The sequence below is a fragment of the Apteryx mantelli genome, chromosome 14 (genome assembly GCF_036417845.1).
Source record: "Apteryx mantelli isolate bAptMan1 chromosome 14, bAptMan1.hap1, whole genome shotgun sequence".
NCBI lineage: Eukaryota > Metazoa > Chordata > Aves > Apterygiformes > Apterygidae > Apteryx > Apteryx mantelli.
In genome coordinates, this window is record NC_089991.1 from 9,553,885 (window position 1) to 9,574,146 (window position 20,262).

General features: G+C 69.0%; 2 protein-coding genes across 7 annotated transcripts; both read right to left on the bottom strand.

Moving 5' to 3' along the window:
* Window positions 1-1,539: 1,539 nt before the first annotated feature.
* On the bottom strand, window positions 1,540-16,139 carry PDLIM7 (PDZ and LIM domain 7). 6 transcript variants are annotated; one of them, XM_067304693.1, is made up of 14 exons: window positions 16,063-16,139; window positions 14,189-14,295; window positions 9,675-9,826; window positions 9,297-9,327; window positions 8,345-8,517; window positions 7,443-7,463; window positions 6,474-6,628; window positions 6,035-6,071; window positions 4,485-4,543; window positions 4,091-4,325; window positions 3,814-3,994; window positions 3,506-3,626; window positions 2,908-3,023; window positions 1,540-2,587 (listed from the first exon to the last, which is right to left on the bottom strand). In XM_067304693.1, the coding sequence occupies exons 2-14, from the start codon at window positions 14,291-14,293 to the stop codon at window positions 2,501-2,503; spliced, it is 1,473 nt and encodes a 490-aa protein (XP_067160794.1). In that variant the 5' UTR covers window positions 14,294-14,295; window positions 16,063-16,139; the 3' UTR covers window positions 1,540-2,500. The 6 variants fall into 6 exon arrangements, with proteins under 6 accessions (XP_067160794.1, XP_067160796.1, XP_067160795.1 ...); XM_067304695.1 differs by lacking the exon at window positions 8,345-8,517 and having other exon boundaries at window positions 7,447-7,463; XM_067304694.1 differs by lacking the exon at window positions 6,474-6,628 and having other exon boundaries at window positions 7,447-7,463.
* A 246-nt stretch (window positions 16,140-16,385) lies between these two features.
* Window positions 16,386-19,782, bottom strand: DOK3 (docking protein 3). Its single transcript, XM_013949005.2, has 5 exons — window positions 19,712-19,782; window positions 17,779-18,072; window positions 17,449-17,542; window positions 17,184-17,356; window positions 16,386-17,102 (listed from the first exon to the last, which is right to left on the bottom strand). The coding sequence occupies exons 1-5, from the start codon at window positions 19,766-19,768 to the stop codon at window positions 16,386-16,388; spliced, it is 1,335 nt and encodes a 444-aa protein (XP_013804459.2). The 5' UTR covers window positions 19,769-19,782.
* Between the last annotated feature and the right edge of the window lie 480 nt (window positions 19,783-20,262).

Sequence of the window (20,262 nt, forward strand, 5' to 3'; positions counted from 1 at the left end):
CCCAGGACACGCTACCCTGGCAGCCGGGGCGCTGCTGCGCGCGGCTGCCTCCCCTCCTGCCCTGTGCCTGCCCTCAGCCCCGGGTTTCCATCCCCGCCGCCCCCCCGGCTGAGCCCCTGCCAAGCGCCGGCCCTGTGGCTGCCAGCGCGGGCTGGCTGCAGCCGCCCCACCTTCCCTGCCCGCTGCTCCTCACCTCGGCGCCGTACCCAGGTGCTCCTGCTCTGCCCTTCACCTTCAGGCGCTCGCCACATCCTCGCGCTTCTGGCCCTGCCAAGCCAGCACTGGCTTTCCGTCTCTTTTTGCAGCCTGGCCTATTGCTCATCACCCTCCTCACCCCTCTGCAACCCACCGAGCCCGTGCTGGCGATTCCCACGCGGCCCAGTCCCAGGTCGGTTTTCTGCCCTCCCTTCGCACAGCCAAAAAAACCTGGCCGATGGCTTTAAAGCAGGTTGTACACATGGGGCCCCACTGGCAGCACCGGCCAGGCGCTCTTAGCCGCTGCGCTGCTTTTACCTTCACGGCATCGCTGCGCTTGTGCAGGGCTCGGCGCAGCCAAGCGGGGTTCACCCGCCGTCCGCTCGGGCGGTGCAGTCGGGGCTTCCCGGCCTTTGCTGCATGCAGGCGAGCTCTGCCGGGCCGTGGCTGCCGCCGCGCCAGCTCAAACCTGCCTGTTTTCCCATTCTTCCCCTTCAGTCTCTGATGGGGTTTCCCATTTCTCCAGGTGGCAACGTGGCAACGCGGCACTGCGCCCGGCTGCAGCCTCCGGCCGGCTCTCGGCCGTGCTGGGGAGGTGCTGGCTTCCCGCAGCCCGACCCTGCCCCGGCAGAACCTTCCAGCAGATTAGCAAGCCGCAATTTTCCTTACAATTGCTCATCGCATTAAGAGCTGCAATTATTAATGACCGTTACAGCTGCCAGATAGGAGCGGTAAGATCGGCTCGTCCCCACACCCACTGCCCCCGGAGCCTGCTCCGAGCGGAGGTGCCAGAGCTGCCTCTCAGCCGTCCTTCAGGCCGGCAGCTGTATTTAATGAGGGAACGCCTGGCCGCCTTGCACTGAAGCACGTCCAGAACTGCTGCGCTTGTCCCACTTGGGCCCAGGGACTTATCGTCCCCTGCACAGGCCTCAGCATTAGGGCACAGCGGCAGCAGGAGCGGCGGGATGAGGCTGGGTTAGGGCATGAGCCCCTGCAGGGTCAGAGCTGAGCTCAGCGTCAGCTTCAACCACCCTGTTTCCCCCTCGGCTCGCACTTGCTGCAGCTTCGCCCCCGTCAGCATCCCCGCTCGGAGGGATGCTGCCTGGCAGGGGCAGGCGCTGCACACTCAACACGGGGAGGGGTGACCCAGATGACACGGGGGTCTGGCCAGCACAAGCCTGGCTGACATAGGCAAAGGAGAAATCAGATTTTCCCAGGAAAGCTTTGGTGAGCTGAGTCAGGCCCCGGGGCACGGCTCCAGGCAGCAGAGGGGCGAGGGCTGTGTGTGACCTTCCCAGCTGTGCTGCACCTCGCTCAGCAAAACCACAGGCCCCAAGACAGCCGGCACTTGCAGAGAAGTGTTTATTAAAGGCACTAAAAGCACCGTGGCTACATCAGACACAGCCCAACGGGAGAGTGTGGGTTTGGGAGAGGCACTTACAGTTCAGGGACAGCAGTGGCACATGTTCTTTGGTAGGAAGCCGTTTCGGAGCCCCGCAGGAGCCCGCGAGCCGGACGTCAGCACAAACGCTCCCGGCCCACGGCCGAGGCGGGCTCGGCACGCAGCCCCGCACCCCAGGTCGCAGCAGGGCAGGGGGGCTGCCGCGGGCCAGCCCTGCTGCAGCCGGCTCCTCTGCGGAGCGGGCAGGAGGCAGCTGGGTGCGGGGACACCGCAGCGGCAGGCGCGAGGCGCAGCCCCCCCCAAGCACGCAGCCACAGGGGCTGGCTGGGGTAGGAAGTCACCGCTGCGGTTTGCAAGGCGGCCACGGTTCGGCTGTGGGTTTGCTGCAGGCAGGGCCCCTGCCGGGAGAGCGCTGGCTCTCCAGCCCCACGCACGGTCTCCAGCCCGAAGCAGGCAAGGTGGGAACAGCTTGGCACCGCTGCTGGGGGGCTGGTCCTCACCTGCTCAGGGACGTGCGGGGAGCAGCCCTGCTCCAGCGCTGAGCTGCCAAGGCGGCAGGGCCCCATCCAAGCGCGGGAGCAGCCCTGCTGCAGCCTGCCCCGACTCCAGCCTCGGCACGGCCGCGGCAACCGTGCTGAGCGGCTCGGGGGCAGGAGACCTGAGCTGCGTGCCCGTCCCGTGGCTCCTGGGGTCGGCCAGAGGGGCGCAGAACAAGTGACCCAGCCAAAAGGGGCTCAGGGCCCCGTGCTGCCTCCGGGCTGGAGCAGGGCCAGGAGCTGCCAGGAAACAGGCAGGAGCAAGGGGAAGGGGCGAGTTCCCAGCCCGGCTCCCTCGGGGCAGGGCAGGGGGGAGAGGAGCATGCAGGGCCAGGGGCATGCGTGGGCACAGCTGGACTCTCGCCCCTCACACGTGGGAGAAAGCATGGCTCTTGCACAGCGGCTTGTCCTTCTTGGAGTAGAACGTCTTCCCTTCCAGGTTGGTCTGGCAGATCTGGGGAGGAGAGCAGGGCGGTCAGGGGGGCTGAGCCAGCGCCCGGCCTCCCCTTCTGCGGCTCAGCCCCTGCTGCCCTGCCCGCGGCCTGGGGCTCAGCACCAATGTCATACGGACACCAGGGAGCAGCAGGCCCAGAGCTGCTGCCCAGGGTCTGGAGCCACTAGTGCAGATCGAGGAGGGGAAACCTCACCGCAGCAGAGACCCTGGGCTGCTGGCAGCCCCCATGGGGTGCAGGAGCGCAGGAGGGAGCCGAGGACCCTCGCTAGCCTCCCGCCAGCACCCAAGGAGGGAGGGAGACAGGCAGATAGGCAGCTCACCGCGCAGACGAAGCAAGTGTCGTGCCAGCTGAACCCCAGTGCCTCCAGGAACCGGTCCCCAGCATCGATCTTGAAGTCGCAGCCCCGGCACTTGGTGCCAAACATCTTCTCGTAGTCTGCGAGGGGAGGGAGAGCCCAGGTCAGCGGTCCCCAGCACTGCAACCCCTCGTCCCAGGAGAGCAGGGCTGCAGCACAGCCTGGCTCCCACACGCGCAGCCCAGGGACAACGCGCTCACAGCCCGGGTGGGGACGAGGCCCAACGTGCCAGCTCCACGGCGCGACGCAGCCAGGGCCGGACGAGACGCCCCGGTGCCGTGCACGGTGTCCCCAGCTGCCCCGAGAAGGAGGTGAACCTCATCTCCCAGGGTGCAGCGCTCGCCTTTGATGTACATCCTCCCTCGTCGCCATGGCAATGCGGGAGCCCCGGCTGCGGCACCACCCGGCAGCGCGGAGGACAGTGACGGAGGGCCGGCGGCTGCGGGGGGGGCCCCTGCCCTCCCCGTGGCCAGGGGGCAGCCCCGCCACGCAGGGTCGCTCACCCCCAGCCCGGTGATGCCCAGCGGCCGCGGGGGCCGCGCGCGGGGGCCCCGGCTCCTACCTCTCTCGCAGTAGGGCTGTCCCTCCTCCATGTAGAAGGCACGGTTGCGGATGGGTGTTTTGCAGGCCGCGCAGGTGAAGCACTGCACGTGCCAGGTCATCTTCAGCGCGTGCATGACCTCCTGGAGGGGAGCTGCTGTCAGCTGGGGCAGGACCCCCTGCGCCGCGCGGGACCCCCCACACGGGGGAGAAAGGGGCAAGGGAGCCTCGGGGCAGAGCTCCGGCAGGGTGCGAAGGGACAGAGGCAGGGACGCAGAGATGTCCGGGACGCCAAGACAGCACAGGGCAAGCAAGGGCTAAGCGACTCACCCCGGTGATCTTCTTCTTGCACTTGGCACAGCTGGGTGCGTAGCGCGCGTCGTAGCACTTGGGGCAGAAGATGGAGCCCTTCTCCTCAAAGAAGCCGCCCTCATCCAGCACCTTCCTGCACTGGCAGCAGGTGAACTCCTCCGGGTGGTAGTAGTGTCCCAGGGCCACCAGGTAGCGTCCCCTGCAGCAGGACAGAGCCACGTCAGCCATGCCACGGCCTGGCATCCCCCTGGCATGGTGCAGCTGGGGCCACTGGCTGGGAGAGGCCGTGTCTCACCTGATGACCTTGTTGCACTTGTAGCAGAGCGGCGTGCGGCCAAGGCCCTCGGGCGCCTGCTGCGCCGCCTGCACGATGGAGCTGCGGTTCTGCATGGGGGTCGGTGTGGCCGGCTGGCTGTGCTTGCTCAGCACCGTGCTCGTCTTGTCCGGGGCGTAGCGCTCGGCGAAGGATGGGTCCACAGCCCAGGGCGGGCGGCTGGCAGGGCCGGAGGTGGCAGTGGGGGTCCTGGGGGCTGTGCGCACACAGAGATCTCCAGGACGCTGCTCTCGACCCCTCTGCGGCCCCCTCCCAGCACCCTCATCCCGTAACAGGGCAAGAGCCATCCCCCAGCACCAGCCCTTCCCTTGTCTCCCCCCAGACCTGAAAGACCCAGAGGAAATTCTCTGCTTACCCAGTCCCGGCTCCGTCTTCATCACTGCTCCCGGGGACGGGTCCGGCACGGAGACCTGGCTACAGAATAACGAGTTAACCCAGCCTGCCGTGCTTGCCCCCGTGGCCCGGGCTGGCCACCCAGGGGGCCTGTGCACATCAGCAGGGCCCCCAACCCCACCAGAGCACGCGGGAGCCCCCGCGCCAGCCCGGGAGCTGGTTTGGTGACGGGGGACTGAGCCAAGTACCACCAGCCCCGCAGAGCCGCAGCACCCCCGGGGTCTCTGCACCCAGCACAGCGCTCTGGGGTGCTCCAGGCTGAGCAGGGCATGACGCAGGCTGCTGCTGCCCGCTCGGACACGACAGGCGCCAGACACCCCCCAGCCTCACCGCGACGCAGAGGGGCTTCGATCGGAGCTGGCGCAGGGAGTCCTGGGGCCCAGCGCCAGCACGGCCGGGGAAATTCAGGGCTCCGCCATGCCGCAGGACCGGCTGGTGCGGGGGGCCAGGCTGCGCCCCCCACGGCACGCTGCCAGCACCGGGCTCGTGAGCAGCCAGGAGCAGCGGTGAGCACCGACGGCCGGCAAGCAGCGCCCGGAGGGGGCCCGGCTCCAGCCAAGCCGCGGGCAGCGATGCCCCCCCGAGAGAAGGGAGAGCCAGGAGAGAGCCCGGGGGCTCCGCACCCCGCCAGGGCAGAGACGAAAAGGAGCCGGCTACAAGAACAGGAGTGTTTATTTGCCGCAGAACAAACCAGGCGGACCCAGAGCCCCCGCGCCACCGCGGGAAGGCCGAGGGCCAAAGAGGCGCCTTGAACAGGGGCTTTGCCCACCCCCTGCCCCCTCCGTGCGAGGCAGGGCACAAGCCTCCCCCAGCCCCTGCTCCCTTCCCTGCCTCCACGCGCGGCCCGAGCCCCACAGGGGCACCGGCAGCGTTCGCTCCAGCTCTGCCCCAGGCTCCCAGGGTGTCGGGGCTGGGGTCCAACTACTGCCAACCAGTTTCCAGCATCCAGAGCAGGATTTTGCCCGTGCCGCCAGGCTCCCCCTGCCCCGCTTTGCCCAGGACGCCAGGTGCAGCTCAGCCTCCCCAGCTCAGTGCCAGCAGTGCCCAGAGGGTCCTGGCCAGGACAGCCAGCATGGATGGGGACATCCCACCGTGGGGACACCCTGGCTGGCAGCGAGGTGGCCTGGGCAGACCCGGCCCCTCAAGACTTGACGTTCAGAGCAGTGGCTGAGCGCTGGTGGTGCCAGTCGCGAAGGCGAGTGTAGCGCGGGCTCTGCAGCTCAGTGAAGAACTTTGCTCTGGAGAGAAGGAAGGACAGAGAGGGAAAGGGAGGAAGGAGGAGGCAGGGAAAGAAGAGAAGTTACAGCGACGGGAAGAAAGAGGTTTGCTGGAGTCCCGACAAGCAGCTAGCGCGAGGGCGAGCCAGCTGGGTGGACCGAGCCCTAGGCACCTCGTGCCATGGAGCAGGAGTCCCAGAGCCGCCCGTGCCTCGGCCTCTGCTGCCCGGGGAGCCGGGGCCAGGCCCCGCAGCCCAGTAGCTCATGCTGCTGCCCTGGCGCACACACCCCTTACCTGGACTTGTTAACAAGCTCATCATCAGGATCCTCCACTGAGAGCAGCAGGAGAGAGAGGAGGAAAGAGAGTCAGTCTGCTGCACCCAAGGCCCTCGGCAGAGCAGGAAGAGAAGGAAAACCTGCCGTCTCCTCCCTCACCCCTCCTGCCCCCAAACACCCCGCGGCTGCACCCCTGCCGGGCCACGGGACGAAGGACGGGCTCCATCCGAGCGGCACCACCGCGTGCCCACGCAAGGCCTGCGCTCCACGGACAGCCCAGGGCAGCTCCCTGCTGGCTGTCTGCTCCCCAGAAAGGACAAGACAGTGCCAAAACTACAGCCTGGGTGCCACCGTGCACCACACGGCCCGTGCCGGGCTCCAGCCGCCCAGGCGAAGCCCAGCGAGGGCCGGGCATCCCGAGGGAGCCAGCGAGGGCCAGGGCCCCTGCAGGAACTTACTGCAGTCTGTGCCCGTGAGCCGGGCCAGGATGCGGAAGGTGCGGGACTGGGAGGTCCCAGTGCGGGGCCGCCAGTCCTCTGCGTCCTCTATCAGCCTCAATTTGCTGGGGTCACAGGGCAGGAGGCCCGGGGGGCTCAGCGGCCGCGGGGGGTGCCTGCGAGCGACAGAGGGCAGGGTGCTCAGCCGGCGTCGCGCGCAGCACCCTGCCCCTGCCCTCGCGCAGCGGCACGGGGAAACGCTCCCGAAGGGCACCCAGGCACGCGGCCAGACCTCAAGCGCACACCGCTGTGCCCCCAGCCAGACCCCGGGGGACCCCCGCGGTGGCGGCTCCCTGGGGGCCGCCCCGCACCTCCTCAGGCGAACAACGGCGGCACAACAGCGAACGTTTGGCAGACGGCGCATCGCGTCCCCCCGCCACCTTACTTATCCTCCGCATAGGAAGGGCTGAGGCCATTAAGGAAGTCTTCGCAGGGCTGTTTCCATCTCGGGCCATTTGGCACCGGCCCCAAGGGCCAGGAGGAGAGAGGACAGGGCAAGCGTAAGCCAAGGTAAAAATCATACCTAGGGGAGCAGCGTGAGAGCCCAGGAACTGCCTCCGGTGCCAAGCCCTGAGCCCCCCGCCTGCCTGGCCCCGGGCAGGGTGCACGGTGCAGCCAGGCACCCCAAGTCGAGGTGAGCCAGGCAGAGGCGGCAGGGCCCCAGCTCGGGAGCGAGGGGGGCCAAGCGCGAGGACGCCCCAGGGCCCTGCCAGCAGGGACAGGCAGCACTTGCACTGCTGGGCCCCAGCGCTGCAGGCCAAGGACAGCTCAAGGCCAGGAGTGACCGATGCGACCAGTCGGATGTGCAGCCAGCTCTGGGGACGCGGAGCCCCTGGGCTTAATCCTGCCCCTGGAGAACAGGGCACTAACAGGGCACTAACAGGGCAAGAGGCATGCAGGAAGACTAGAGAGAACAGGCAAAAGGCTTACTGACTTGTCAAGGCTCTGCACCTGCAGGAGAGAGAGAGGGAAAGAGAAAGGGAGGAGAGAAAGAAAGAAAAGGAAGGTGAAATTAGACCCACAGCACCCAAGATGTTTCCAGAGCTCACCTACAGCCTGCACCAGTCCCCTCAGCCCCGAGACCCCTGCCCAGCTCGCCCAGGGCTGGGAGCACACTGGGCCACAGGGGCAGATGCCAATGGACCAGACTGTACCTCCCTCAGCCCCCCAAAACAGGCCTGGGCATACAGGGCAAGCCAAGGCCCTGGTCCGGCAAGGCCACATCCCTAGTTCACCTAGTTTCAGGGTGCCACGACGGCCCTGGCCAGGACAGGCAGGGACCGGCAGCCTGCTGGACACGCAGCGGCCTGGTAGGCACCGCGCAGAGACAGCGGCTTCTTCCTAGGGCTCTGTCCCAGTCTACAGCCAGCGGGGCACAGACAGTGCTGCACTGGGTTTGACGGCTCCCCCTTCCCCAGCCCATCCCCGCAGCCTCAGGGCTAGCAGGGCTGCAAGAGCATCCACACAACACGGCCGGAGCTCCCCCCTGCCCCTTGCAGCAGGGCTCTCACAGACACCAGCGAGTGCCCTGCTTGAACCCAGGCACTGCCAGGCTGTGCCCCGCAGGGCCCCCCAATGCCCAGGGGAGGAGGACGCGTCCCCCAGCGAGCAACAGATGTGTGTGCGCGTGAGTCCCCACGCGTGGCAGTCCTGTCGTGCAGCCACAGCACCAGCCATCAGGGGACCCGAGCAGGTGGCACAGGCACCGTCGCCCGCTCCCACCCGCGGGTGCCTGGCATGCAGGGCACAGCGGGGCCAGGCAGCGGGCAAGGCAGGGCTGCCCCCGGCTGCCCCCAGCCCATCCTCGGGGAGCAGGACGGACAGCAACGTACCCATTGTGCTGGGGGGTGCAGGCGGGCGCCAGGGGCACGTACGTCACGGGTTTCGTCACCAGCCCGGGCCGCGGGTTCGGAGGCGAGCTGGCCCCAAAGGGCCGAGCTGTTTTGTTGAGGGCGGTGCTGGGAGCGAAGTTATATTTCGGGGGCTCAGAGCAGGGGAGTGAGTCCTGAGCGAGACACAAAACACACGGACACGGGCTCATACGTCAAGCAGCATGCAAGGGGCAGCCCCGGGCCAGGCAGTGCGGTGGGCAGCCAGGTGAGAAAGCCAGACCTGCCCTCGCCTGCAGGTCCCTGCACGGACACACATCCAGGCACACAAACACGGACAGCACACGTGCCTCGGGCACCGAGCTCTGCCGGGCCAGGTCCCTTCTCCGCTGGGCGTTCAGACCGCGGCCATCGGGCTCAGCAGCACAGCTGCTAAGCTGGCCCGAGGGTCACCGAGAGATTAGTAGGTGCCCCGTGGAGGGTCACGCATGCACACACGCTGCTCACACATCATCCCATGGGAAGCAGGCAGGAGAAGGCGTGCAGGTGGCCTTTGCCAGGAGCCACCAGCCCTGTCCCTGCCTCCCTGTGCAGCTCTGTGCCAGGGCACTCCCCGGCACTAGGGAACGTGGGGCCCCAAGGCAGCGCCGCGGCTGCCGGCCTCCTCCCCTGCCGCGGGCCCCTCCGCACCCCTGCCTGCACCCAGGACCAGGGGAGGCACAGAGACATGGCAGCTGGGGTCTGGGGGCACTGCCAGACCGGACCTGCCCCCTCGGTTTCCCTGTGCTCCCAGGGGTCACAGCTGCTCTTCCAGAAGGGAGTTTTCCAGCCCTCTGAACATGCCCTGGTCCCCCAGAAGCCTGCGGGCCCCGGGAGCAAAGTCTATTCCTTCTATCTGAGCCCTCCCCCAGCACAGGCCCGAGCTGCTGCCAGCAGCACCGGGAGCAACACGTACCTTCTGCTGCTTCCCCAGGGCATTCGGGACTCTGCAAGAGAGGAGACAGCAAGGCAGGTGCTGGAACCGGCCCGGCATCCACCAGAGCCGGGCCGATGCCACCGGAGGGACAGGGCACCGGCCCTCGGGGAGGTACGGCCGGCTGGCACTGCCTCAGGGCTCAGAAGCGACGGGTTCGAGCCAGGATCCCTGCAGCCAGGCTAGGCCCGCATCCAGCCGAGCGGGGAAGCCCAAGCCCGGGGCCGGAGCCTGCTTCGCACCGCCTCGGGGCCGCAGGGCCGCCGGGCTCCGGGCGAGGAGCAGCAGTGCCAGGAGACGGCGCTGGGCCGAGGGCCCTGGCTCTGCTCGTGGCGCCCCGGGGCTGCCCGCAAACCCTACCTGCTCAGGGTGAGGCAGAGCCTGTCCCCGCAGGCGCGGATCCTGTTCTGGGCCTCGATGTGCGTCATGGGGCTGGTGAGCTCCCCGTCGATGCTCAGCACCCAGTCGCCCACTCCCACGCCAGCCTGGGCCGCCTTCCCGCCCGGAGTCAGCTGCAAGACAGAGGAGTCAGGGAGAGTCAGGGCGGACAGCGGGGACGCGGGAGCAGGGGACGCTCTCAACCCCACGAGAGCAGGGCTCTGCCACCGGCCCAGCTCCCTTCATGCGAGGTCCAGCACCCCACAGCGCTGGTGGGAAACACCAACCCTTGCTGTCCCCCCCACTGATGCCTTGGGTGGCAGCGCTGCATCCAGACAGCGCTCCCAGGCCGGGAGCGGAGGGGAGGGCAGGACAGGAGCCCCACACTGCCATCGGGGCTGGCAAAGCCTGGAAGGGTCGCCAGGATATCTCTGCATGGGAGCCCGGTGCACAGCACCCTGCTACGCACGGCCGGAGCTGGCTGTGCTGCCCTGCTCCCCCGCCAGCACCGGGGCACGGTGCGAAGCGTGGCAAAGCCGGGACTGTCCTGCGCAGCACGAGCTCCCCAACCCCCAGAGACCCTCCGTCCTGCCCCTTGCTGCCACCGAGAGCTGCAGGGCATGGGGCACTGCCGCGTGGGGCACAGCACAGGCACGGGACACCCGGCAGCTCCTTGACCGCTGCAGAGCACCCAGATTTAGGGCAGGCACCTCTTCCCAACGCCCGGCAAGGCCTCCCCCCTCCAAGCACACGCAGGGTCTGTCTCTGAGCGTGGTGCCACATTAATGTGGGGCTAGAGCAGTGCTGGGCCTCACCCGGGGGTGGGCACAGACCCCCCGGATCACCCCACGTTTCCCATTTCATGAGGCCAGAGCAGCCTCCCCCTCTCTGCCGCAGAAGCACTTCCCAGGGCTCTGCCCGGCCCCTGGCCCTGGCACAAGGACGGCTGGGGCCACCCAGCACCCCGTGCACCCCGGAGGCCCCCCCCGGCCCCCTCCCTGCAGACGGCCCTCAGGAAGGCCCAGACCTTCCCGGGCGGCGCCGAAGGGCCGGACGCAGAGGCCGCGCCAGCTCAGGTTCAGCGGGAGGCCCCGGCCGCTGCGCGGAGCCGTCCCCAGGGTCCGCGAGGCAGGAAGCGAGCCGGGTGAGTCAGGGCTCGCAGCGCAGCCCACGTCTCGCCCTGTCGGAGCTGCGAACCACAGGCATTTCCCAGGCCTTCGCAGCGGGGCGGGAGGGAGAGGGGGCAGGGGGAGCATCCCCCCCCCCAGCAGGCCCCGCGGACCCCCGCTTCCCCCGGCCGGGCCGCGCTCCTCTCCCGGTGTCGGCAGGCGCAGACGTTACCTCATCCCGCCGCAGAGCAGCACCAGCCACCCAGGGGCAGGGAGACACCCGCCCCCACCCACGCCGCTTCCTCCAGCCCTCTCCCAGCTCCAGGCAGACGCCGGCGCCGGGCCATGGCGGGGGGAGTGTCCGCCTCGCCGGCGGGCCGCACCGAACAGCGAGCCGGGCCCTGCCGAGGGAAGGGGGCGGCCGGGAGCACGGCCGCAGGCTTCCCTCGCCCGGCCCAGGAGCATCGTCCCGGCCATGCGCTGCCTCGCCCACGCCAGCCGGCTCATCCGCAGCTGCGCCGGACACGGCGCTGCGTCGGCAAGGCGGGCCTGCCCTCTGCCCCCGCTGGGATGCCGGGCCCAGGTGTCCGGCACCAAAGGCGAGCAGGGCCCAGGGCACGAGTGCGCCGCTGCGCGCAGCTCCCAGGCACTGACAGACAGGCAGACGTGGGCAGGCTGCAGCCGTTCCTGCTCCTCCAGCGCAGAAGAACTTGAGGCGCTTGGACTAGGCCCAAGTATTTCCTCAAGTCCTGTTCGACATGAACATAAAAGGAGCGAGCCAGATTCCCAGCGCTGTCAGAGGGCTGGAAAATCCCTGCCACTGAGTATCAGGCCCTCCTCGCCCATGCGCAGAGCCCAGGCTGCCCCGGGCGCAGCGCATCCCTTCCCCAGGTACAAAGCGTGAGCGCCGGCCCGCTGCGCACGGCCAAATCCCACTCCTGGGCTGGATAAAACCCAGCTTGGCTCCACCTGCATCTCGCTGCCATCCCCAGCGGGGCATCCCCTCCAGTCCCCCAGAGCTGCCCGGCACCCGCTGCTGCGCTAGGCGGGATGGCGCCTCCGCCCTCCGGCCCTCTCCGGCCGCTCCAGGGCCTGGCAAGCTCCAGCTTGCTGCCCTGGAGGCTGGGGAAGGAGCCGAGCTGCGTGGGCTCGGAGGCAGGAGCTGGGAGAGGTTTTCACACGGCTGCTCAGGAAGGGGAGAGCTCGGCAGGCTGCGTCACGCAGCCGCACCCAGCCCGCGCCGGCACCGCTGCGCTCCCCTGCCCCCTCCGACACCGGCACGCCAGGAAGCCCCTTCCGCAGGTGCTGGCTCGGCCGGGAGCTGCCAGCCTCCCGCTTCCCGCATCGTAGGGCCGTGCCCCCTGCCCGGCCCCGCTAACCAGGGCTTCCTTCCTCCCCTCTCCACCCAGCCTGGCTTTTGTTCCTGCAGCCGGTGCCACCGTGCCCAGCAGAGCGCCCGCCGGCCACCTCCATCCCGGGAGCAGACGCCAGCTCCACCAGGCCCTGCTAACCAACTCTTACCCCGGGCCGACGCCAGCAGCTCAGGACCATGGCCTCCAGGAGCACCTTGCAGCCAAGGCAGCGGTGCCCCAGCACAGCCGCGGCCCGGGGAGGTGTCTGCACCAGGGTTAGGGGCAGCCCTGCCCCAGGCTTGGCCACCGCTCGTAGAGAGCCCAACAGGCCTCCCGGTCCACCCTGCGTGGCTGTGGCGACGTATGCAGCCCCGAGCCAGAGCGTGGACTGGCGCCGCTCATTCTCCGTGCTCCCTCACCCTCTGGAGCAGGGCGCTGCTGCAGCCCTCGGGCTCGGGCCGGGCCACCTCCTTCCACCCTGCTCCAGTGGCCTCAGGCCTCCAGGACAGTCTGCATCATCAGCATCACCCTGCCAGGGAAGGGCCCTCGCTTGGAGCAAGAGCCCAGCAGCATGCTCCAGACCGTAACTTTGGGGGGAAATGCCTTTGGGGTGCAAAGCGGCACACGGGGTCACCCCTTCCCCTCAGACTGGGACCCCGCAACACAGCCCAGCCGCGCCAGAGCCCACCAGCTACGTCCCCCCGGAACGTCCTCGCTGATCACCACAGCACGGCTGCCTGGCCCCAGGCTGGGCTTTCTCAGGAGCTGCTTCCAGCCCCGAGCAGGCAGCACGCCGCCGCCCTGGGCCCTGTGCCCTGCCCTGCCCTGCAAGGCAGCGTCTCCCAAGCCCTTACAGCAGCGCTGGCCCGCGCGCGCATCAGGCCATCGCTGCGCAAGGCCCCTGCCCCGGGCCCTCGGAGGCTCCTCCATCTGATCAGACCCTTTGTTAGGTGCTGGCTTGCGGCCAAGAGAAACATTTTTGAGAGAATAAACTCGCTGGAGCCGTCTCAGTGCAGAGCCCTCAGCTCGGCGAAGGTCGGCAGGCCTGCGGGGAACGGTGCTGGTGACTCCAGCCACGCAAGGTGCCCCCAGGGTCTGCGCTCCCTGCCGGGGTGCTGCAGGGACCCACACCCTCCGGCACAGCCGTGGCAGGGAGCAGGGCCCTCGCGCAGCACTCGGTGCCCGCGAGCGAAGCCTTTGCTCGAGAAGCGGCCTCCCGCGCCAGCTGCCCGAGCGTCAGCAGCACAGGCGACGCGGACACATTCCAAGGCTTATAAGGCAATCGTGCGGTCGGAGCCGCCCGCTAGCACCCACGCGGGGACCTGTCCGCCCAGCAAGAGGGACACACAAGCGTCCAGGGACCAGGCCAGGCCTGGGCAAGCGTTGCACCAGGAGCAGCTCGCACAAAGAGTCTCGGCCGCAAGCAGCCGGCAGCACACGTTCAGTGCTGGAAAAACAGGCCGGTGCTGCGGCCAGGGGCTGCTGTCCCAGCGCAGGCGGCAGCGTGGGCTTCCTCCCCTCCCTGCTCACTCCCGGGCCAGCAGGAGCTCGGACTTGGGCCGGAGCTGGAAGCCGAGCAGCGGGAGGGAGGGCGTAAGGGCTGACCCCACTGCACCATCCCAGATCCCAGGGCGCCAAGCCCGGCGTCACAGTCCGGACCAGGAGGCCGGCTGCACGGCTTGGACGCTGGAAGAGCGGCTCCCCTCCCCCAGCTGCCGGACGGGCTCCGGAAGAGGCCTCCCCTCCCTCCCCTAGCAGTCAGAGTGACTCTGCAGAGCCTCTGCAGTACTTCAAATTTCTGCTGCGCTTCTTGCCCGGAACAGCCCCCGTGCCGCACTGGGGCTGATAAGAAAATGAGGTGGTTCAGGAGAGGCTAAGCAGAGCGAGATCATGGCAGGACTCAGCACTCCACAGGTCCTGGCCTATCCACATCCCCATACAGCTGCCGCCTCAGTCACCTGGACCCAGGAGCCACAGTCTCCCACCCGCAGAAGTAGAAAAAGGATGGGGGTTACCAAGGCCCAGCTTCTCTTACCCTGGAGATGGAGAGCGGCATGCTGAAATCCTTCCCTCCCTGCAGTCTGAACCCCCAGGGCGCAGGCCCATCCAGAATCACCTTGTAGGACTCCACGTCGCCCATCTCTGCAAGGGAAGAGGGTGCGATCGCGGTGTTAGGGTGCACGGGAGCAACGCAGGGAGAGCAGCCAAGCAGGGGCCCAGCACCTGGCAGGATGGGGCAGGAGGAGACAGGTCGCACTTCCAGGACCGGCTCCACCCCGACTATCCCACACTGCGGTTAGAGACGCACCCCGAATCCATCAGCATCTCCTACAGCTGAGGGGCCCAAACTAACGCTGACTAGCACTGAGGAGCTGGATGCAGCCCGACTGCCGCACTCGGCACGCTCACGGGCTCTCCCCAAACTTGGGGCGTCCTCTCCCACGCAGCAGCACCCTGGAAGCTCACACTGCTGAAAGCCGAAACTGTTTCAGACCATGGAGAAGCAGGTGCGGAAGGATGGAAACCAGAAGCGTCTTCACTGGGCGAGTTAGCAGCAGCACAGTAGCTGCGCGATGCCAACCGAGCGCACTGGCAGCGCAGCCAGGCGCGTGCTCCGGCAGCTGGCTGAACAGATGCTACCTGGGAGCGAGCCTGTCCCCGCGCACAGAGCTGGGGCTTTGGCGAGGAGGGAATCCCTGCGCCTCCGCGCGCGCCAGCGGGGACGGCGCCGGCAGCCGGCAGCCGGCCAAGGCACGGGGGGCACGGGGGGCGCGCGGGCCAGCCCCGGCCTCCCGGCTGCACCTCATCCAAGAGGAGCCCTCCGGCGCCTCGGGAGGTCCCTTCGAGCCCCTGCCAGGAAGGGGCAAACCGAGCGCCCCGAGGGCCAGGGGCTCCTGGCCAGGAGGCAGCGGGGCCGGGGGGCCAGCGTGCCCCCGCTCTCCCCAGGCCGTGCGGGCTATATAAGGCTTGTAAGATGACACCAGCGTGCGCCCTGCTCGGGAAGGCTGCGGGAAGGCTGCGTGTCAGACATTCCCCAGCGCCGAGCGGCCGCGCGGACCGGGGCAAGGCGCCGCGTCCTCCGGGGCCGGGACCGAGGCGGCCCGCAGCCCCCACGCGCCCCGGCCGGGGGGGGGCCCAGCAGCTCGGGGTCTCCGGCAGCCGTGGGTCGGGGTGCCGGTGGGGGGCAGAGGAGCGCTTCGGAGGGATGGGGTGGGCCCACGCAGCCCCTCTGCGAGGGGCTACGGCCCAGGTGGGGCCCACAGCCACGTCCCGGGGGGCTGGCGCGGGGCACCTGGGGGGTCCTGGGGCACCTGCACCTGACGGGCAGCCGGGCTGGGCCCCCAGCCTTGCCCCACATGCCCCCCCCGGCCAGCTCCCCAGCCCTGCCCCACACGGCCCCCCCCCCCTTTCCCCAGCCCTGCCCCACTCAGGCCCTCCCCCCCGTTCCCCAGCCCTGCCCCACACGGCCCCCCCCCCTTTCCCCAGCCCTGCCCCCCACGGGCCCTCCCCCCCGTTCCCCAGCCCTGCCCCACACGGCCCCCCCCCCCTTTCCCCAGCCCTGCCCCACTCAGGCCCTCCCCCCCGTTCCCCAGCCCTGCCCCACACGGGGCCCTTGCTCGGACTGGGTCGGCCTCCCTGTCCCTGACCCCGACCCCGGTCCCCCCCGCTGCCCCACACAGCCCCCTGCTCGGGCGGGACCGGCCCCCTTTCCCTTAGCTCGGCCCCCCCATCCTGGCCCCGGGCCCCCAGCCTTGCCCCGCACAGGCCCTGCCTGACCACTCCGACTCCTTCCCCACAGCCAGCCCTGCCTCACACCGGCCCCATAGGGGCCCCCACCCGGATGAGCCCTCCCCCTCTCCCGCCCCCCTCGCAGCCCCGGTCCCGGTGCCGGTCCCGGCCCGCGCTCACCTGCGGCCGGGCCGCCCCAGCGGAGCGGGGCCGAGCGGAGCTGGGCCGAGCAGGCGGACGCGGGGCTCGAACTCGGGGCACCGCCCCCGCCCGCCCCCAGCCCGCCCTTAAGTACGGCCGAGGCGGGGGGGCGGGCGGCACCGGCGGCCGGCTCAGCCAATCAGCGCGCGCGTCCGCCCGCCGCGCCGGGGCGGGCACGACGGCGCCCCCTGGCGGCGAGGCGCGGGCGCCGCGGCCGCCCCCTCCCGCCCGCGAGCAGGGACGGAGCCGAGTCCGGCGCAGGCTCTTTATTCCCGCACCGCCGAGCCGCGGCCGGCCCCGGCTCAGAGCCAGTCCCGCTGGCCGGGGGCCTCCCTGCTCAGCAGCCGGACGAGCTTGGCCTTGAGGTTGCTCTGGGGCTTGGGCCCGGGGCGCCCCGGGGGCTCCTCCTGGGTGCAGCGCCCCGCCGGGCCCCAGCGCTGCTCCGGGCCCCCCCACACCGGGGCCGCCGCCGCCGCCCGGTTGTCGTAGATAGGGCCTGCCTCGCCGCTGTGGCCCTCGGGGGCCTGCCGGTACCCCAGCTCCCACTGCCCTTCCTCCTGCTCCTCCTCCTCCTCCTCCGCGGCGGGCCCCGGCTCCGCCGCAAAGATGTTCTCGTAGAGGTGCTCGGCGGCCGGCTTCCCCGCGGCCCAGGGCTGGCCGGGGCCCGGCTGCCCCGGCCCGAAGGGCGGCTGCTGGCCCCGGGCGATGGAGGCGTAGATGATGGGGCCGGTGCCGTCGGGCTCCGGGGGCGGGAAGCGGAGGAGGCCCAAGGGCGGCTGGGAGCTGGGCTGCGCCCTCCCCACGGCCGGTCCAGCCGGCGGCTCCTCCGTGCCGGACGCCCGGGGCTGGGGCTCGGTGCCCGGGGCGGGAAGCTGGGTCTCCGGGATGTCCTTGCCCTGCTGCTGGCAGGCGATGGCGGCGGCCACGGCCCGGCAGAGCTCCGCGGCCCGGGGGGTGCTGAAGGTGAAGGTGCCCTCGCCGGAGTCGCTGCGGCGGCCGGCCTCGAAGGAGAAGACGGTCTGCAGGGCCAGAGGGCAGGGTGAGGGGCTGGCACCCACCTCACCTGCCCGGGGGAAGCCGGAGAGCGGGGCAGCACCTACCTGTTCCTGGCCAAACTTGCGGAGGAAGGGGTAGGGCCAGGTGAGCAGGGGCTGGCGGGACTGCGGGTCCTTCAGCGTCAGGCTCTGGGGAAGGACTGCGAGCACGTAATGCCCATGCAGGCCGCAGCGGGCGGCCGCATCCGTCCTGAGCACCAGCACCAGGAACTCGGTCACTGCGGGAGCAGAAGGGTGCTGGGGTCAGCCCTGCCGCACTGAGCCGCTGCCTGCCCCGGCCCCATCCACCACCCCGGCCCACGGCACATACGGTCCTGCCACGAGGAGTAGAGGGAATTCTCCTCCATGTGGACGTCGGGGCTGGGCTGGGTTGTGGAACTGCTCTGAGGCGCCTCCTTTGCACCCTGAAACAGAGGGATGTGAGTGTGCCCCCCCCGGGGTACCCTTGTCCCGCAGCTCGGCCCTGGGGCTGCTCCGAGCACACCGTGGTGGCACACCCTCCATCCCGAGGTGATGGCCCCCACCTGCCCCCAGCACCCAGGAGCACCCCCAGCTCACCTGAAGGGTGAGCAGGGCAAGGGGGGTCCCAGCTGTGCAGCCTGCCCACCCCACCGCTCCGCTCACCCCGAATTCATGGTACCTGGAAAGCCAGCTGGCAGAGCTGCGAGATCCACTCATCCCGCTGCTCGGCTGCCAGCACATAGCTTTTCTCCGTGGTGTTGAGGTAGAAGGCAGCGGTGGCTTTGGGGCAGCTCTCGGTGCCGACAGGCCCCACGGAGACGCAATCCGAGAGGCGGATCACCCGGCGGGCGCACCTCCGCAGGGAGGACTGCTCCAGCGCCATGCCGTCATCCCGCACATCAAACTTCTCCATCCGGGCCACGCCGGACGGGCTGGCAGCAAAGAGCTGCGCTCGCATCTTCCTCCAGCACCTCTGGGGTGCGGGAAGGGCACAGATGAGGGGGAAAAAGGTCAGCAAAGAGCCGCCTGCTGCATCTTTGCCAGCGCTGCCCTCCTTACTGCATCCAGCATGGTAAGGGCTCCAGCCTGTGCCTGGCAGGACAGGGCACACCGGGCACAGGCGATGCCCTTCCTGCACCCTCGGCAAGGCCAGGGAAACTGCGCATGCTGGGGGAGGACGTAGCAAGCAGGGGCCTGCACAGGTCCCCCAGCACCTGCAGGCCAGGCCAGGCCCAAAGCCAGGGCTGCCGGCTGCCAGGTCGGCAAGGTGGCCAGCCTGGCCCTCCAGCAAGCTCAGCTTCGCTCGCCCGGTGAGTCACACTTGCCCACTCGCATGCTTGCACGCTTGCCCGGTGAGTCACGCTCGCCCTCGGCTAGGAAGGGAACCCAGGCATCCTGCTCTCTGGTCCCTGCTGCAAGCGCTAGCCTGCCGCTGCTGCAGCTGAGCTGTTTTCAGGACAGACCCTGATGCAAATTAAAGCCATTTTGAGCTGCTGGGGCTCCTGCAAGCAGCCTCACACCTACCAAGCACAGCTAGTGCCTGCAGCTAGCAACCCGCTTCCTCCCAGGGGAGGCTCTGTGGTACCCAGCACCTTCCCGGCCTGTCATGGGATAGAGGGGGTGCTTCCCCCCACACGCCTCAAGGGCACAACAGGGCCTCCACCCCAGCGAAACCAACGCAGCCCAGCCCAGCGCCCAAAATACCCGCCACCGTAGGCCCACCTGGGTCCTATACGGCAGGGCACCGGCCTCCGCTCACATGAGGGTCTGCCCGCTGCAGCTCTAGCGCTCAGCTCACGTGGGCAGGGAGACCGGAGCAGCTCCGTGGGAGCGTTGAAGGCGCAGTCGTGGCCCAGCAGGTCCCCTGAGCACAGGGAGGGCTGTCTGCGCCCCGCGGGCTGCAGGAAGGGGCACAGCCACCCTGCTGAGGCAGTGGGGATGCTGGGCACGGCCAGCAAGCTGGTGGGACCTGCCTTGTAAGCACCATCTCACAGCTCCATGGGGCTGGTTCAACCCTACCAGGACTCTGCTACCACAAGGCACCGTAACGTGCCCAGAGGGTTTCGACGCTCAGTGCCCATCCCCTAGGACCCAGCACAGAGCAGCTGGGCAGCAAGTCCAGCCCTGCGGCTGGCTTTTCCCACAGCACTGCCCCCCACGGCCAGGCTCTTTGAAGGCTCAGTGCACAGCGACTTCCCACACATGGTCCCGCCACCCCCATGTGCTGTGAGGGGCTCCCACCCCTGCTGCCCCACTTGCACGTACGCACCGGAGCTGTGCCTCATTAACATACGTTTATTGTTTCACTGCGAATCGCATGGTGATCAAGCGAGGAGACAGACCCTGTACACGGGGGTCAGCGTGAAGCAGCGGCCTGCTCGGGTGAGTCCCCTCAGCCATGGGGAGAGCCACCTCACCCCACTGCTACGTCTACAGAGCCCAGGGCCCTCTCTGCCCAACCCAAGGGGTCTGGCTCAATCTCTCCCCTTCCTAAGCTGCGGAGAGCCCAGTTCCCCCATCCGGTGAGGGCCTCCCCCAGCGCCTAGTGTCAAGGCAGAACAGGGCAAGACAGTGCTCTGCATCCCACCCCAAATCCACCCTCCGCCTTTTACCTTTCCAAATTTGCTGTGCTGCACATAGAGGATCCCATCCTTCACAGGTCTCTCCATGGGCACAGCACTGCCCTTGCAGCCGGTGCAAGGATGTGGGACTCAGACTATCATCAGCAGAGAAATGTGACGGCTGCAGCTGAAGCAACTGCATGGGGCAGACTTCCTTTTCTCAGCAACTTCCCTTTTTTGGTGTGTGGGATGAGGGGCAGGCTGAGCCACCGGAGGTGTCCATCCTCCCTCCCCCTCAGACAAGGGCAGTGGGGCAGAACGCACGCAGCAAGAGCACAGGAAGCTCCTAGGGGACTGCTTGACATGAGCACAGCGTGCTCTGCCCAGCCCTGGCTGCATCAGGGCACAGTTGGCGGTAACAGAAACTGCCCTGGCCAGAGAACAGCAGAAAGGGGCAGCCGCCAGCTGAGGGTGCACATGAGCTGGGGAGAACGTCCCAAAGGAATCCAGGGGCTTTTGGAGGGGAGCAACATAAGACCCCAGCCATACCACCATGGAGAAGCTGAGTAGAGACAGCAGGCAGCTGGCTGCAGAACAACCAC